General features: G+C 43.9%; 1 protein-coding gene across 1 annotated transcript in view; it reads right to left on the bottom strand.

Moving 5' to 3' along the window:
• The window catches only part of ppp2r3a (protein phosphatase 2, regulatory subunit B'', alpha), a 54281-nt gene that overhangs the window by 18884 nt on the left and 16041 nt on the right, over nt 1–19356 (bottom strand). The window contains exon 2 of the mRNA XM_030116619.1: nt 1298–4826. Within this exon, the coding sequence (XP_029972479.1) occupies nt 1298–4012 (2715 nt within the window). The 5' untranslated portion in view covers nt 4013–4826. The remainder of the gene's footprint in view (nt 1–1297; nt 4827–19356) is intronic.

Below are 19356 nucleotides of genomic sequence, written 5' to 3'. Positions count from 1 at the left end.
GGTTTCTCTGCCCTCCACACAGCAACAACTGTTATTCACCTCTCCCAAAATAACACAGTAGCCAATCACAGGGCAGGTAACAAAGTGGTGGTCAACACAGAACCATTCCTTGACCGCAGGTGAAAGAAGGACACAAGGATGAAAAATAAAAATGGATCCCGGAGATTGGAAAAAAAAAAAAAAAAAAATTTGCAGGATAACAACAGAGAGACATTGTGAGAAAAATGTGGGTAAATAAATAGAAAAGCACAAAAACAGAGGGGAGAGGGATAGACGGAGGATGGTGGAGGAAGGAGATTGTGTAATGATGCGTTCGGGTGCTGGCTGTTCTGTTCTGACTGTGGCAGCTGCCATGGTAACCTCATAAATAGGTGCCCTACATATCAGTAGGGCATAAGGTTACACAGTTTGGTAAATAAACACACAAATAGCAGTGGGAGTGTGGTAACAACAAGGATGGATGGAGGGAGAGAACAAAAATAAGTACTTGAGTAAGGAAAACAAGTAGAGGTGAGAACGGGAGAGAACTGACAACAGTAATGATTTAATATTCACTGTCAGTGTTAATGTGTGTTTGTCTGTCATGCGTTATTACCTAAATCCACAAAAGGCTGTTGAATACATCAGAGATAAAGTAGGTAACCCACCCTTTCTGGCACCGTGCAGTGTGAGTGTTTTATGCACATGAAAAAAATACACTTCACTTCCTTCTGTCCCCCGGTAGCACAAGCCTAAATTAAGTCTGAAGATTCCCATGAGGAAAATCAACACACACAAGTTGGAAACCAGGAAAAGTCCCCTAAGAGTCCCTCCTAAAACAAAGTTTCTATTTTTTTGTACCCAGCTCAGACAGGAACAGTATGTGAGCTGTATTAATATCAGCAGTATCTAACAGTAATGACCACAGGCCATCAATTCCAACGACATCAACTAAGTCATCCCTGTAACGTCTCTGCTCATGTCTATCATGACTTGTATGATCTGAAACAATGATTTGGTGAAATGCCTTTTTTTTGTGTTATGCCTTTTAAATAACTACATAAAAGAGGCCTTTATTAGAGATGCGGGGGTGTTTCCTTCAGGCAGTGCGTCTAATAATGTTACATCAATAAATCTTACATAAACAATCAAGAAATTTTAAATCAATCAAGCTCTTGAAATAACTTCTTAACCATAGTTATAAATGTAAACAAAACAAAAAACTGAAATTAATAGCAGGGGTATCTATGCAAGTGTAATATTCCATGAGTATTTGAGTTTTGGCTTGTGCGTTTGTGATTGACTGTGTTTTGCTTACCCGAATCACCTCTGGAGTCTGCTGGATGAGCAGGGTTGAGCCAGTGTCTCTCAGCGGTGCAGGATCATCAACAGCAACAGAAACATCTTTTATGGCTGCAGTTGCTGGGCTCACAGCAGGGGCGAGAGGTTCAGGTGCGGCCACAAGTGTGGGTTCATCTGAGTGTGACGAAGACAGTTCCTCGGCTTGGACAGATAACGTGTCTGCCTCAGCTGTTGAGGCTTCTGTAATTTTGTCTGTAGCTTTAATAGTAGGTCCAGATGAAGATGTGCACAGGAGTATGGGGGTGGCATCAGGCAAAGGTTCAATCACGTCATTGCACTCAGCTTCAGATACCACAGGTGAAATATCAGGCGTGTTTGCTAGGCTGTGTTTTGGAGGTATTATTGGGACTACACTTCCAGGTACAGCTGAAGCAGTTAGAGCAGGCGGTGAGGTTGTGCCGTCCACTGGAGTGTCGGCTCTGACCGTGGTAGCCAGAGTATCCTGAAGGAGCCTCATCACCTCCCGCTCCTTTCCACTGTTCCTCTCAGCACTACCTGTGCTCCCTGCTCCAGAATCTACCAGCTCTTGGGCAAAACTCTCGATGCTCTCAAGGATTCTCAGTAACAGTGCACCATCATCCTCCTCTCCTCCCCCAGATCCACTGCCCTCCCCCTGTGGAGGAGTGAGACTCTGTGGCGTTCTGCAATTCAGGCCGTTCATCGGGAGATGAGTGGCTGGCTTTGGGCTTTGGAACTGGGCCATTTTAGACTGAGTGAAGGAGTCATTTGCACTGACACCCTGGACTCCCTCTCTTTTCCTGGTCTTGACTGGAAGTGGAGGCTCTACACTTCTAGGGTGACTCATACTCTGAGAAAGATTCTCCAAGTCCATCAGAAGTTTGTCAATGTCATCATTTCTGTGTGAAGTAGATTTAAATGCTGTCAGCGAGGTAGAGGAAGGCCAACTGGGGTTAATGTTGGCTGGCAAATTGTCTGATGGAGTATGGAGTGTGTGTGGTTGGGACAGGTGCATGTGTTTCCCTAAAACAGTCCCATTTTTGTTCTGGGTCATGTTCATCCCTCGAGCTGGAGTGTGTGTCTGCTGTGATAGTTGTTCTGCTAACTTTCCCACATCAGTCTCCTCCTCTTCAATATATAAAGCCTCCATGGGGGAGGCTGGAGGAGTGTGTATGTACGGTGGGGTCGGGGAAGAGCGAAGTGGGGAGGGGGAGTGTGTTGGAGAGGTGTTGGATGGCGGGCACATGATAGATGGTGGAGAAAGAGTGTGTTGTATGGCAGAAGAAGAATGTGGATGCTGCAGTCCATTGGTATGTGCAGTAGTTCTGGACAGGGCTGAGCTCTGGACTGGTTTGGTATGGATGGAATCAGATTTCAAAGATGAGGATGAAACACTGGTAGGAGTGGAAGATACAGAGTGTGAAACAGTCTTTGGGACCGGAGGGGACTGCACCACATCTTCATATCGAGGAGGCTGCTCATTGCCGAATATTGGGGAGTAAGGTCCCTGTTGGATTGAGTGAAGAGTGTTTACTAGCTCTGCCAAGTCGCTGTGGCCACTCCCAGTTCCTCCTTGCCCACCACCCCCAAAACTTCCTATTCCTTCAAGTTCCAGGGGCAGTCTCTTCAGGTAAGAGCTCAGACGAGCCATCACAGCCCGATACACACTGTCAGGACTTGCTCCACCATCCTCTGGTTCGCCACCAGTTTTGCGTTTGATGCACTGCTTGATGATGTCAGTACATTTCTTGAGATCTTCTGAACATTTAAGGAGGATATCAAGGCAGGCACGAATGTCCTCCCCACCTGCTCCCCCACTGGCAGCCTCTGCTCGGGTCTTTTCTAACAGACGAGCAATAAGGTTCTCCTCTCCCAGGGTGTTGCGGTACAGTGAGGCCACTGTGTTCAGACTTTGGTCCAGTGATCCAATACTGGACAAGCTGCCGGTTGAGCCGCCGCCCATTTTAGTAATGGCCGTCAAGGTGCCTGTGCTTCCCTTCAGTTTTGTTTCCTCGAGTCCTGTTTCTTTTCCCAGCACAAATGGCGGCAGGTTCTCATCATTAGAGGTAGTCATGCCATTCGTCAGACCATTACTAGCTGTGGTTGTGGTGAGGTTGGAGCTGAAGTGACCATAAATGATGTCCAAATCAGTGGAGCGCCGACTGAAAGAATCAGGACGGACCTTACGACCTTTACGAAAGGTAACATGGCTGGAGGAGGAGAGTCGAAGCTTGTCAAAAGAAAACTCCTTGAGCTTACCACTGGCCAGGTTGATGGCCTCTTCGGTAATGTCCTTAAGGCTGCTCGAAAAGCTCAAGTTTCCAGTTGATCCTCCACCACTGGGGGTCTTTTTACTTCGCCATGTGGGACTGTCCTCCCCTAAAGACAAATTTCCACTGCTTCCCGCCCTCTCAAGACTTCCATTAGGAGAAGCATCCATGGTAATACCAAGCTTACCATGATTAGGGAGTTGTTGCGTAATCAAGTGACGGGAGTGTATGGGGGAACTGTTAAGGTCGTTGTACACAGGGTCAGGTGCAACAAGCAGCTCAGAGCAGGTGCCGCGGTGTGCAACTGTACAGTCCAGACCTTGTGACAGCGCCCCACATGGCCCTGAGCAGTAGTGCACAGCATTGGAGTGAGCGCGCCTGTCCACTACAACACTGTTGTAGCAGCTCACGCTGCTCACAACAACACGATAGGCGGCTGCCATGGTGACCAATTTTCTTCAGGGCATAGAAGGGTCAAAAAAATCCTCTACGAGTAAAACAAAAAAATCAAAACTCTAACAGAAAATAATGTTCTGATTGAAATCTTAAGTTGAAACGTGTTCAGTTGAGGAAAAATAAGGATATTTGTCCAAAAACCAAACCATCTTGGTGAAAAAATGTGACTGTCATCTTCATTGTTACATTTTTTCACAAAACCACACTGCTGGAACAAAAACAAAAAGATTGACTATGATTTTCAGAGTGGATCGTTTCTTAGTTTTCAAAGCCCTATTCTGCTCAACTCCTTGTTGAGACAGAAAATTGCTTGTCTGAAATCTCCGGGCCTCTTAATAACAGCTGTAGGGTTCCTCCTCTCTCCACGGGCACCTTCCTCGTTTCCTCTCTAGCAGGAGCTCATTAGTCACTAATGATAGCTGTGGTGGATGGTGACAGCGGAAGATCCAGCTGGGATATCACCCATCCCTCCACAGAAACAGCCCCAGGGGCCTAATCCAAAGCCAGCAAGGCTTTGACATTGCTTTAGCCAAGGGCTCATCCCCCGGGCAAAGGGGCGTATGAAGAACCGTCTCGTCCCTCTCTAGTTTCTGAAGTCCTGACAGAGCTGAAGACGATTTGCTGAATCCAACGCAGCTGCAGAATAGCAGGGGACCGTCCACAGATGGCTGACCGACTCACTCTCTCTGCGAGTGTGTGTCTGGATGTCTCTCACTCCCGTAGTCTCCTGCTCACCCTTTCCGTCTCCCACTGTCAGCCATGTGTCAGAGCGAGACTGTGTTTCTGACGGGAAGACGCCACCTGCGAGTCAGCAAAGCAGAGACAGAAGGAGAGGAGAGAGCGAGAGTGGAAAAGGGAAAACAGAAGAAGAGAAAGTAAATTAGTATGAATACCATCAAAAGTTAAACAATTGTACTTTTGGTTCATTGTGTTTGCAAACACAATAAAAATGAGCAACAATAGTCTGATATTGTAATGCAAAAACACATAAACAGGGTTACATCTCAAGGATTTCCAATTATATCTAGTAATTGTTTGTTTTTTAACCTCTAAGAAAAAGACTTTGTGACAGTTGAAGATAATACATGTGTATTATGTAGAAATGAATTTCGTCAAATTATGCAACAGTTTCTCATTGTACGAGGTGAAAAAACTTTAGAGTTATATAAGCTAATTACAACATAAATTTCCGTTTATGCACAGTAACACAGCCTCAAGCTATCGTCTGCTGGTCTAAGTTAACAGGCATCTCATAAAACCTGCGTTTGATGTTGTGCAACACCAACGCCAAATATACACACGCACACACACACACAAAGCATAAATACACATCGACCCATTGACATGTTCTGACGAGAAGAAAGGGAGAAAGTGGGAGGAAAGTGAAAGTTAAACAGGCTGAACCGAAAAAAGATTACATCTAGTTTCATGACAACAACTCTTTACAAAGAGTTTACTTTAACCTTGCTGAGATATTGGGACTCAGTAAAAGAGCAGCAGGTGTGGCGGAGCGACAAAGCACCTGTTGCTTTCATGTCTCCATTCCAGCAGAAATCCAATATTTTGTTTGGAAAGTCAATAAAAATGTCTGCTTTATTGTGTTCTGGTTTATTCTGTGTAACTTCAGAAGGGATGAGACGATAAGCACAACACACACTGAACAGCCAGAGCAGTGAAGTCAATAAAACTCAGTCAGTCTGCTATTAAACGAAGAGACTGCAAACTGCAATAAATCCCAAATCCCTAAAAGAACTGTGGCTGTGGCAAGATTATTAACAATTTTAATAAAAAGGATGCAACATAAATGACTTATGACGTTTTACTGATGACACGAGAAAACATTCATGTGTTTACAATCTTTTGCAGATGACATGTTAAGCTCTTCATTTCTTCCCAATAACACAAAATGAGAACTTTACATGTTGCAACATTTTTTTACTCAGAATTTCTGAGGAATATGGGGTAATATTAGTCAGAAATATTAGCTCAGTAAGAAAAAAAAACCTTGACGTACTGCCCTGTTTGATCATACAGGAGCCAGTCCAGCACAGTAACATTAAAGAAACACCTAAAATATTTTACTTTTTTTGTAAATCAAACATGGTAACATTACTCTAAAAGCAGCATTCACCTTCAGGGTAATGTTGGCAAAAGGCATTGCTCTTTTTCTTCCCTTTTTTTTTTGCCGATAAACTTCACCCAACTGGAAGTTGCCGGGCATTTGAGTGAAACCCAGGTGCGAACGGGTGACGGCAGGGTACCCAGTGGGTCTGTCAGTCCATCACAGGTCAAAAAGGGAGAGAAAGCCAGACACACACACACACTCCTATTCGCACCAAGGGGTTACTAATTGGCCTCAAAAAACTGAAATGGGGGAGAGATGCATAAGGGGTGCATGCAAACTCCCCAAGGTGCCCAAGCCCAGCGTTTCACTGCTACATCGCTGATCTCTTGGCCCCAGTTTCAGGTCTCAGGGTATTTTCACTACTCTATTTAAAACTGTGTAATGAACAGTGAATAATCTTCAATGTTTTCTTGGTAATTTTACACCTTCTTGTGTCCTGTTGTAGGCTATAATGAATAACATTTCTAAAAACCTAACAATGCTGCATAACATACAGCTTTATCCATATAAATAATAGAAGACTGCATACTTACTGCAACAAACTTGGTGTCGCAGTGACAAAGCCTCCTATTTTAAGCCAACATAAAGCACTACCTTCACAAAAAGTAAACAAAAATACGAGTTTTGGACAGCAAATCTGTGAGAGTTTTCATATAGTAACCACAGGAAGAGATCAACTAGTTACAACTAGTTAGCCTGAGAGAGCACAGATATATGATATGTGGCAGAACAACTCAGAACAGGGGGATTGATGATTGGTGGCCTTGTGGGAAAGGAAGAGTGACTGCAAAAGTGGGGATGGGGCTTTTTTCAACCACCTGGAAAAACAACAATTAAGAAGGTGAATGGAAAAAACAGACGGTCCCCCTCATCCCTGTCTTGCTTTCCTCTCTCCTTTTCGTTCCACATGTGCACACACACACACACACACACACACACACACACACACACACACACACACACACACACACAGACACACACACAACAGCTGGATGCCGCTGAATCAGTCCCCTGAGCAGGAAATTACACTTCCTGGCAAGCTGCACTTGAAATGTGGACAGACAGTTAGAAATAGACTATTATAGGCTGGTATTCAAACACAAATCCACGCAAACAGGTTCCCTCACACTGCTTCCTCCTCGCGGTGTATATCCTGACAGCTTCCCAAACTGATATCGAGCATGTAAACAATCCCCACCGGTGTTTATAGCAGAGAGCAACCTCCTGACACACAGAGCTGCACGTGCATGCACCCACTTGTGTGTGTTCACACATGTCTCACGGGCACAAATGGAGAGAAAAAGATGATTAACTTGTGAAAAACACACAACGATATCGCCTCTGATGTTTTTTCAAGCCCCTCCCTGTGTTAGTGGTGGATAAGGGTGTGTGTGGGTGTGTGTGTGTGTCTGTCTCGCTCTCTCCTCGGGACATTTTTATGAGCAAGTTAGCTGGGAATGTGTGAAGGTATCAGCTTTCAGTTCAACTTCAATAAACCAAAGCTTAAAGTCAAAAGCTGGAATGTCTTTGAATGGGAAAAATGTTTGTTTTTAAGGTGTCTTTTTTAGAATAAAGAAACGGCTAAATGCAAACGTACCTATTCTGAGTCCAAAGTAAAGGTTACCTGTTTGCAGAGTCGATTATACGTACATTTGTGCGTCATCCTGTATTTTGTGTTCCGTCAGTGTGAATGCATTTCAAAGCAGAGCACGTTGAAAGCATCGGACTCTGCTTCTTGTGTTACTTTGTGAGACAGCCAGAGGTTACTTGTGACAACCTGCAGTCTTGTTCACTTCCCATCCTCCCTGCCTCTCTTCGCCTTGCCCTTCCTCCCTGCCTTCCTTTCTCCTCCATCTAAGCTCAGCTCCATCAACTTGACCTCCACCAGGAAGCACTAAATCAGCGGAGGCCACTCATGTCACGGTCTCAAATTCAGCCACCAAAAGTATGTCCGTGCATGTGTGAAACGTGCAGAGAGGAGCTGTGGACTGCCACGCTGATACACGCACGCCGTCAGTGGGTGCGCACCGAGGGGCCAGGGGGGCCTCCCAGGGGGGAAGTGGGGCTTTGTGCAAAACAAGACTCAAATAGGAACTCCAAACACACACCCCCCTGGAAGAGAGGACAGGTCCACACTGGCCCTCTCGTCGTACCACGCACACAAATCCGCACAATGCGAAGCTCAACCTCAGTGTTTTTACTGAGATCACGCAGAGGGAATGGCGCTCTGCTACGCCAAGCACATACTGAACAGAGCCCAGAGAGAAGCGAGTGGCTCGCTGGGTTTTGACTTCTGCCCTACAATGAGGAGACAGCAGTGGAAAAAAAAAAAAGAAACATGACGCATTTTATAACATGAGTTTCCCCTGAGAAACACAAATTAAACACCCATGCAAATACAAGTGCAAATATAAATTGTGCATGAACATGCTTGAGAAAAAATCTACTTTTATTACAGTTTTTTCCTCCCTCTCTTGTTTTCTGTCTTCATTTCTCTCTCGTACACTTTGATCTCTACAAATGTCCAACGAACTCACTGCAGTTCTGACCCACTTCTCCACATCACTCTCTAATCCTCACATGAATTATTCACACTGACTTCTAAGTGCCTGTTTGAGCAGGCGCACACAGACACACACGCCTGCACGATTGCACACTCACACAAACACAAACACAATATATACAGTCATCCGCTGCTGCAAACAGCTTCAAAGTTTTGGGGATTTTTTTTTTTTTTTTTTCTGTGGCAAAGTTTGTTCATTTGCCACGATATTAACTTTTCCCAATTCATCTTCAGCTTCCTGGATCCAGCTAGTAGCCAAGAAAACAAGGTGCTCTTCATAACAACATGCTCAGTTGTCATGGAAACGTGATGCTACGCCACTTGATGCAGTGTTAGGACCAGAGCAGCAAGGATAGGTGTGAATAACAAAACAATGTGATATGAAACCAGAAATAAGCCTTTAGTGACCAAACAGATACTATTAACCCTCTAAAGTGAAACATAACTGCACCAATACTCCAGATACTCATATGCTAACATACACAGTGGACAGCAGTCATTCCCTGTTGACTGTGTAAGATGCACCAGGCCATTAGTTTCTCTTCAGTAGGAGGAGTCGAGTGGAACTGCTTTGTAAAATAAAACAACCTCTGCCAGGTCCTACAAAATGATGAGCTGCCATGCAAACCAGATGTCTGTACACAAGCCAGAACACAAGCAAGGGAGGAATCAGATAGGAACTATGACACACACAGGATTGAGGGATGGAAAATGGATTTGCCCTTTTTTGTTTTTGTAAGTAGCTATATCTGAACACATACTGAATTTTCAAGCTACAAAAATATCTATTGATTACGGTTCACCCCACAGCAGATCGATGTCAGGTCAAGCAGTTCTTGAATCTGCTGAACAATCCACACCCAAATTTAGATATGATATCCACCAAACAGCAAGCAGGCTCACTGATGGCAGGCGTAGTAATGATATTTTGTGGCCTTTTTTGTTTACACCGAGAATCTAAATGTAGTCAATAAATATTCTTACATCTTAAATCTATGTATACAGACACAGCCATTTGAAAAGCCTGGCACCTACATGCAGTTTGCATCTTTTTCCGACGGTATCTGTGTCCAGCATCCTCAAGTTAACATAATATAAAGTAGCAATTATCGTTTTTAAACATAAGTGGAGGAATTGGGGACAACGAGCACTTAGTTGTGCCCTGACAACAAAGTTTAATAAATGTTCATACACTTAGACAAATCTAAATACATAAATAAATAAAAATATCAGGAAGACCATGAAGGGTGAGGATCTTTGTGGTACACCAGGGCTCAATTAACAAATTGTTATCATAAAATAAACTAAATTGTTTTCAAGCGTAACAGGAACTCTTTAAGAGAAGAATGCAAAGCAACACACACACACACACACACACACAGATCTGGCAGAGACATGTGGATGCTCTTGCTATGCCTGCCAAAATTATAGTGTAGATGGGACCCAGACTGACAGCACAAATCACTGCACTCTGGAGGCATGCACACACACACACACACACACACACACACATACACACACACACACACACACACACACAGCTGTTGAGATGAAAACTGCAGGCTTGATAGAGCTCGTCCCTGAATTACGGCGCTGGTCTTTATAGGTCACAATAACAGTCGAAGCTGAACAGGACAAAGCCTCATGCAGCTACATTCAGGTCTGGGGGGACGTTTCTTTCTCCGAAGGCCTTTTCACTGTCAACAGCAAACGGAAATGCAAGACAGAGAGACTGCACTGATTTATATTTACATGCATGGTGTTGTTCCTCATGTTTGGACAGAGGCTGATTAATGTGTTTTCTCTTGCTCTGCCCTACCAGGCACCAGGATTAAGGAGATTAGCAGTGATTTAAACCTGTGATGTTAAACTAGTATAAAAAAAACAAATTCTTTGAATACTCGGACAGTGACGGAATGGACCTGCTGTAGCTTTTCTAGTTTGCATCATAAATCATCTCTTTACCTCAAGTGCTCGGGTCCAGACAAAGCAGGAGCTTTCTGGGAATCCCTCCATTGTATATACATAGACAGACCAGCTCTGTTGAACGTGATGCTCAGTTTTTAGTTGACTCTTCTCACCAACTAAACCAGTTATTTTTCGGCGTTTACGTCCAAAAATCCTTCAATCTGTCAGAAAATATACCACCTCTCCCAGCAAGCATCCCTTCAAAATCATGCTGAGGTGTTTGTTGTGTCAAAATGTGAGAAACTGCTGTTTTCTCATTCAGCAGTCATGTAGAAAATCTAGTTGAGCCATCTTTGTGAACCTGAACTCATTGTCTCGTCTTTGACTGCTGTTTCAATCTTGCGTCATTTCAGAAAAGCATTTAAGCCGCCGGGGAGCAGAAATTAGATCGTGATTGCACTAAAGCCGTTGCACATTAAACTCATCCCTCAGTGCACAATCACAATACAAAGCAACTGAGCGGTCATGACCACTTTCACAGCCTCGTATCTTTTCTTGTCTTGGCTATGACAGCGTGGAAACTTGAGCTGAATGTGTTTAGGTTACAAAATAAATGTGTGAGGAGGGGAGTACTCCAGTGGGTTTCTTCAAATCCAACACAAAGACGTTCACTCGCACTCTGTTACACACACCGAGATGCCATGAGTGCTGTTTTTACACTTCCACTGCTGCACCAGCTGCTCCCCAAGCACCCTTCACATCTCTGGGGAAAGTGTTCTCTGTGAATAGCTCGCCACTTCATTACCAACAAAACTGTAAAACCAAAGACTACAGGACACAAGGAAACACAGCACAGGCCTTATGGGAAGGTGTGAGGGCACAGACGGGGATGTTTTTTTCTGCTTCTAAACAGATGAGAGGAAAACAGTGAGTCACTTCTTCTCTTATTCTTTTCCTGGTTAAAACAGCTTGACCTTATAAGGTTAATAGACGGAGTCCTGATCACACATACGCAGACAAACAGACATCCGACTGTTCCACTGCAGAGGGCTGAAAAAACACTGTAAATATGCTCCACTGTGGGGAAAGTGGGCATGAGCTTCAGCGGCATCATAAACTGCAGTCTGAAAAAATACAAGCGCACGAACACACATTCCTGGATGCATACAGACAAATGCACGAACGAACACACACCGACATCTATCTGCCTGTCTCACCTGCAGCTCATGATGACCTTGTCATTGCCTTTTCACTAAATCAAACACACACACATTTTTGGGATGTCGTGCTTTGGGCTGTATGCTGCATGCGGATGTCAGACAAATCAGACAGAAGACACGCGCACGTACGCACGCGCACACACACACCCACAGAGAAGGCAAAGTGCACACGAATTTTCATTCTCGTGTAATGTGCAAAGACAGCTGACCTGGATTCAGCCAGTCAACTGTTTATTCCTGCTGCCACCTACAAACCAGACTCAAGGGCAACCTGCTTCCATCAACACACCAGTCATCTCCACACACACACACACACACACACACACACATTAAAAATCCAACTCAAACCTGTGGCCACACAGCAGAAACAACACAAGTTTATGTTTCGATTGGCAGGGCTCGAACGATTTAATGTTGAAATAAACCGGCGCACTATGCATTACATGGCCATTGAAAGACCTGGTTTAATGTGTCTCTGTCAAGGTAAGCTGAGATCACACAAGCGCCGCTCTGAATTCATGAAGTCTAAAATCATACATTTCTTTTTGGCGTTTCGAGTCAGTGTGGAAATATTGAAGGAGTTTTTCCACAACATGATATAACTCACGAGAAAACTCAATTTAAAGAGCATTTTTTTCATCCAGCAGCCACACTTTGGTGCCAGGGTTCAAATGAGAAATACTGCTGTGTTTTTAAAGTCAAAGCACCTTGGCATCGACATCATTGACGTCTGAAGCATGATTATTTCATGTTTGAGCTTTTAGTGCAACACAAGTGGACATTTTTATTTGCAAAAGTAACATGAGCTCAGGCGATTAAAAGCTGCAGACCCGAAGAGCTTTGTGGAGTCAAAAACCGTTGATATATGATTTCCCCGATCAGCTGTGCTATACAGAATTTGGGATTAGCCTCAGAACATCCCCAGTGCATACCGTATTAAAGAAAATATCCACGGGGCTTTGGTTACGATGTGCTAACGTATCAGGAACACTCGCTCACTTGATTTTTATCTGGTCAGAAGACTTCAGTTGACCTCGACGTAGGTCCGATTACGCTGTTGTAAAAACCTATCTGTGCTAGAGCGGTGCAAAAATAGCTAACATGACAAATAAAAAGCAGAGAACACAATCCATTAAGATGGATTGAATGTCGATACATATTTGATCCCAAAAAGGAAGACAAGTCAACCAAAAGGAGACGAGGCGGAGCCAGAGCAGCGCCACTTCCCAGACCTGATCAGAGCCGAATGTCTCCTTCCAGAAAGTCCGGGACTCAGATATTCTCCAGTCACCAGAGTGTGTTTACACTAACAGATATCACTCAAAGAGCACACAACCGAATGTGTGTGAGAGCAAAACTGAAACCCAGGCAGCTTTAAGGCGGTCCTCACAAGACACAACGCTCTTTGAGACTATTTAACACTTGCATACAAGACGTTTCGGACAAGGAAAAAAAGGAGAAAGACGGGGGCAACGGCAGGAATTTTAATGACAAATTTTAAAACCTGCCTGCTCTGTGATTTTCAATTACGTTCCCAGTTATTGAACGAATAAAAAGTAATGAAACCCCCAATCAAAGCTGCAACCACATGAAATAAGCATCCAAAGGAGAGCAGCGGCAGTGATCCTGCTCTCCCCTCACATCTGTTTCTCCTCTCTCACCTAAAGGTTATTGTTAATATACAGGCAGTATTACAACGCACGGGAATCGGATTGGCCCAATCTTCAAAAACTTGCCTATTTTAAAAGCTCTTTATTTCAAGATTCTTAAACTTTTTTTTTTTCAGCCACAAAATGTTCTGTGTAGTTTTTTCAAACCATCTCATCTCATTGGTGGAGGAGCAACAGGTTGATAGGTCTGCATATCAAGTAGGTAATTCATTATACACAGCGTGAGCGACTCAGGAAAGTGGAGAAAAAATTGATGACAATTTCTATTTATTTTTGCTTTTGTAATCCAGACCAAAAATTTAAAAAAAAAACTTTTAAAAATTAATACTGACGGACAACTAACTTGAAATGATCATCGACTAAAAATGTCTCCCGGGAGTCCAAACATAACGTCTTGTAGAAATGTTTGTGCTCAACCAGTAGTTAGATGTAGGCAGCAGGACTGTGTTTATAGGAAAAGGAAAAACGTCTCCAGATTTTTAACAGAAATCCATATAAGAGCATGTTTAGACTGGAGAGTTGGAGCTAGACTAACTAGTCTGAGGGCCGTGTGTGTGTGTGTGTGTGTGTGTGTGTGTGTGTGTGTGTGTGTGTGTGTGTGTGTGTGTGTGTGGACTGCTGTCCCTGTCCATCAGAGGGTCATATGAGGAGCAGATTAGGGTTTCTGACCGCAAACCCCTGTCGCCATGGCCCATCGTCACAGGGCCGCTGAGGAGAGTCATCGAGTTCCAAACCACCGCTGACTCACAGACCTTACCCCTTATCTCACCGCCATGTACACACATACACACACAGACACACACACGAACACACACAAACACAGCATCTAAATCAGGACTTTGTGCTGCAGCCTCTTTACCAACAGCTCAGCCAATCAGCTTTAAGCAGAGTTGATAGAAACTCTTAAATAATTTGAAATGTTAGAAAACTATTCAAGTTCTGACATATGCAAACAGGGAGTGCCTTCTTTCTTTATGAATCCCCCTCCCTGAAATCCAAACTCTGACCAAACAGCCAAGTTTTCTGGGAAGCGTCTCTCTTTTGTGCAAACCCTGTAATTTCACACCTGCCTCATTGTCTTGACAGCTGCATGGATGACGGCCATACGAGAAAGTCTGCTGCAAGGGGACGTCAGCTTGTCTAAATAGAGCATCCAAGCCTGAACTTTCTTCTGCCCTGAGATGTAAATCTTACTTTTGGACACTGTCCATTAAAACGGTGATATTTTGTTCAACAGAAAGCAAAACGTCTCCTTGAGGATTTCAAGCTTGCGTATTCAGGTTGAGTTTATGACTACGATTTGCTTTAAAAATGTGACTTTACCGAATGTATAATCAGAATTTCCATGATGTATCTTGGGAGGCGAATCACCCGAACAGTCCTCTAATTTCTTCCTACGAAGAATGAGTTATGTCAACCTCCGGGACCCTGACTCACCACTATGTACTGTGAGGTTTCTTGCCGTATTTATCCTGCAAGGAAGCTACTCATGAGCAGACAAATTACCGTCATTTGGCTTCAGCTCTTTGTTTAACCAGACTGGCTGAGTTTTGAGTGATCGAACCAGACTGATTTGAAATGTGTCCTTCAGAGCAAAGCGTGAAAAAAATATTAAATTTCCCCCCTCTTCTTCACGGAGCATCAGACCATCATTCCTTTACCCTGCAGTCACAGTTTATGACACTCTATGTTGGAAGCTGTCACTATAAACCTGTTTTACAGCCTTACATACAAACAAGGCCACTGGACTCCTCTCAACTCTCTCTATATACCCCCGATCTATTAAGCCTGAATACAAAACCTCAACAGACGGCAAAGAGAACACGGTGCAAGTAGTGGAAGCATTAAAGACACTGCGTGAAGATTTACCAGATATTAAAGACTTCAAAGAATTCAGATGAAAGTAAAGTTTAAACAACCAGATTGCCCGTTTAACCGTAAAAACAAATCCATTAGCACAAGGACACATGTAACACACCCAAATCTGCCTCTGTCTGCCTCTCACACACGCCACATCCTCTGTTACTGGGTTATTTTCTGCCCTAGTGTTTAGAGTCTATTCTCGGAGTCGTGTTTGTGCATGTGACCCGAGTCGCCGTTCACGGTCAAATGTCCGGGCGCCTTCTCCTCTCATGAGTACTTATGCTGCTGCTGAGACCAAGTCGGTGATAAACAGGGTCACATTTTATTCATTTTAATATGAGCATCATTCCCTCTACCCGTCAACCCCCCCACCCTCTTTCCCAACTCCTCCTACCACCTGACTGTCTTCATTTAAAGTCTTTTTCTCGAGCGCTCTCTATCTCAGACCCTTTCATCGGCCATCTCTTAATCAACACTCCTTTAGCTTCATTCACTCACCGAATCACAAACCCTTCGGGACTCCGAAATAGAAATGCCAACACTATCTCTCCATTTCTATTCTGTCCTCCTTTGTGTGCTCGTGCTCTGCTGGTGCCTTACTTGACATTTTACTTCATCTGCTTGAGACATCAGCACACACCAGCGGGGTTTCTCATTCTTTTGCCCCTAAAGCCTCAGAGTAAGCCAAGTGCACGGAGGCTCTGGCCGGGCTGTGGCTGGGGATCTGCGCATGTGGCTGCACCGCTGCAGCTAAGCCCAGGGTTTAGGTCTAGACTGGCCTAATGAGAAGCAGCCTTTCTTTACTACACACCGTATCCTGCACTCGGAGAATGTGCTTTTTGGACACATTTCAAATTGAATTTCAAATATTTGCTGGCAATTGAACAGTTTAATATATGAAATAACAATGCCACTGCCTCAGAGCAGGATCGTTCCTGCAGTCTGCTGGGCCTGTCTGTGTGGATGTTGCATGTTATACCTGTGGAGTTTCTTTAAGGACTTTGGCTTCATCTCACAGTCTGCAGACAGCCTGGGTAGGTTATAATTGGTGATTTCAAATAGACTTTGACCTTGTGTGTGAACGACTGTCTTATTGATTGAGGACATGCTGAGACACACAGCTGACCTGTCCAGGAGGCACCGGCTCCGGCGGTCGTCTCGACAGCAATGTCACAGAAAAAGCATAGCAGAGCTAAAGGTAGCTGAGAAGAAAATACATAGATCAAAGCAGAGATCAAAGGGAAAACAAACCAAAAGAAAAAACATAAGTGGAAGAGAAGTGAACAAAAGAGAAGACGAGGGAATAAAACACGAACAAGGACCATATTTTAATACAACAGAAAGCAAACAGTTTGCTTATCCAACAAGTTAGAAAACTGGGTTTGGTCACACTTCCAAAGAATAAACAGAAGAGCAGAAGGAGAGGCTTGGTTTTTTTCCAGTCTTCCAAATATAGCCACAGGCTGCATTTACGTGTAGCCACAGTGTGAGCGCACATCTGTTTGTAATATGGCAGCACAATGGCAAAGATTTACTACATGAGCTGACATGAGTATGGCTTATTAGAGTCCAATAATGTCAAACCGGGACTTAACAGAGAGCTGAGTAAAAGGGGGAAGGGCCACCTGCCCGTGCTGTCATCACACACACACAGACACACACTGCCATGCACACACCACACTCCTTGACAAGCAGCCCAGTCTCACAAGCTAACGCTTACGAAGTCAAGCAAATGCGGTGATCTCATATGAGACAATCATTTATACGAGAGAAGTATCTCATCGACTTGAGCTCATATTTACTTTCAAAAAGTCCTGCGTTTTTCTTGCTGTTGGTTTCTCTCGCTCGGAGGCCGAAGAAAACAACCAAAGACCTCCGGTTATCGGGCCGCATGTCAACAGTGTAAAGACAATGGCTACAGCATGTATGACTCACCACGCCACAAAAAGACACGCACACACACGGCCTCGAAAAGAACATTCCCTCATTATAACAGCACAGCAGCAGTTCAAAGGGGGAGTGGGAACACTCTGCTGTTACTATGGCTCTAACTGGCTGCGGGCCTGGACCATCACACGGGCTACTGTCACAGTTTATCATACTAACACACTGACCAATAGTCCAGCAAGTCACACACTCACACACACACACACAGTCACGCTGCCTGCCAACACTGATGTCAATTATAGACCAGTGTCAGTGGAGCATTGGTAACAGAGCGTGTAAAGTCACAAACTCTAGGCCAAGAAGTAAAGGAGTCGGGTCTCCAACAAAAGAGGACAGGAAGTGCTTTGTGGGCCATGAAGAAGGAAATATAATGAGAAGGAGAAAAATTGATGGACCTGGTTTTTAACTTCAGAAACACTCAAAAAGCACAGGAAAGTTGTGCCACCGCATTAAATTTTAAGTAACAAAGTGCATTCAGAGAAGTCCGCAACATGCAGTGCTGCAGACCTCTCTTCAGATCAGCTTGAGGAGGAAGCTCATTATCGTAACACACCTGGATCTGAGGCCGAGTTGTGAGGAGTCAATGTTGATTCATCCAAAAGGCTGTAAACAAATCCCGAGAGCTTCAAGAACAACACTCGGCCTAATCGTCAGCTTGTTTTAGCAGTTTTATTAGACTCTGGTCAATCGTGTCTTTCATAAACATGGGAAATAAGAAGCAATCATTCATGTGACCAGTTCAAGAATTCACACCGACTCCACCATAAAGAGCACTTAACATAACATTTCCATCATTTTGAGATGTGAAACAAAAGTGTCTTGATAACATTAAATAACATGCATGCTTTTGCATGTTACAGGATGTTGGACTGCCCCCCCCCCCCCCAAAAAAAAAAGCAAAACAGGGAGAACATGCAAAATTTGTCATACGATTAACCTAACTCAAATAAATGTATTTTTTCTAAGGAAAAAGCACTACACACTGCAACACTGTGGAAGTATTTTTTTTTAATCGAGAAAGTAAATTATGTTCAGTATTCAAATTTCACTGTGTTCAAAATAAGTGAAATATATTCAGCTCGGTGCTTCGTTTGGGTTGCAAACAATCACACAGCACAGACTCCGAGTGAAGACAGAGATTGCTTTTTTTTTTTTTCAGATCAGCAAATAAGCAACACAAGGTCAAAAGTTAGTTGGTGTGTTTATGAAACAGTTTGAGCTTTTTAGAGATACTCCTCCAGCTTCAGCAGTCTCGGCTGCTGCTGCTACATGTTGATGCAGCTGCTTTTCATGTTTACCATTTCACTGCGTCTCTGCATTCAGATTAGCTAAATTACTACCATAAAAATTTACAGCAGCACGACTGTATTTCTCAATGCTAAGGTGAGACTTTGCAACTATGTGCTATATTGTAGCACACTTTGGTACATTGCACTTAAATTCTCACACCAACAGTACAAACAACAACGTGTAATAAAAAGTATAGCCCAATCATCAATGTGCAAAATGTGACAAGATCAAATTCATGATGGCTAGATAGATATAACAACCACTAGATCCCTTTGCAACAATTCTTCATATCAACATATAGAAGTTCAAGTGTTTAAAACCATTTTATGGTGGCTAGTTCTGCTGCTATTCTCGCCACTGTGTCACTGACACGTTATAAATCGATTCAACGAGCTAAAAAAGAACTTGACCAACTTGAAAGACTGAGATAGACTGGAAATAATCATCACTGCTGTGAGTCAATATGAAGAATGACCTGCAGAGCAGTATATGGCCGCTGCATAAGGCGGGTCAAAGACAGGGCAACGGCGCTAACGCCTTGTTAGCTCTGCCTTATCTGGAGTGACGAAACACACACGCGCACGCACGCACAGCCGCAGAGAGGTCTCTAACAAAACCCAGGTCAAGTCATCACCCGTCCTGAATCCCTCGTGCGTCCGTTATGACAGCATGCCGTGTTCTGCGGGGAAGTTTCTTTGGCTCGGATCGCATTGCTTCGGTGTGTGTATTCCCATAAAAACTGAGA

Source organism: Salarias fasciatus, chromosome 19, assembly GCF_902148845.1.
Source record: "Salarias fasciatus chromosome 19, fSalaFa1.1, whole genome shotgun sequence".
In the NCBI taxonomy this organism is placed as follows: domain Eukaryota; kingdom Metazoa; phylum Chordata; class Actinopteri; order Blenniiformes; family Blenniidae; genus Salarias; species Salarias fasciatus.
Note: the sequence above shows the minus strand (reverse complement) of the source record. Positions and strands in the feature narration are given on the sequence as shown.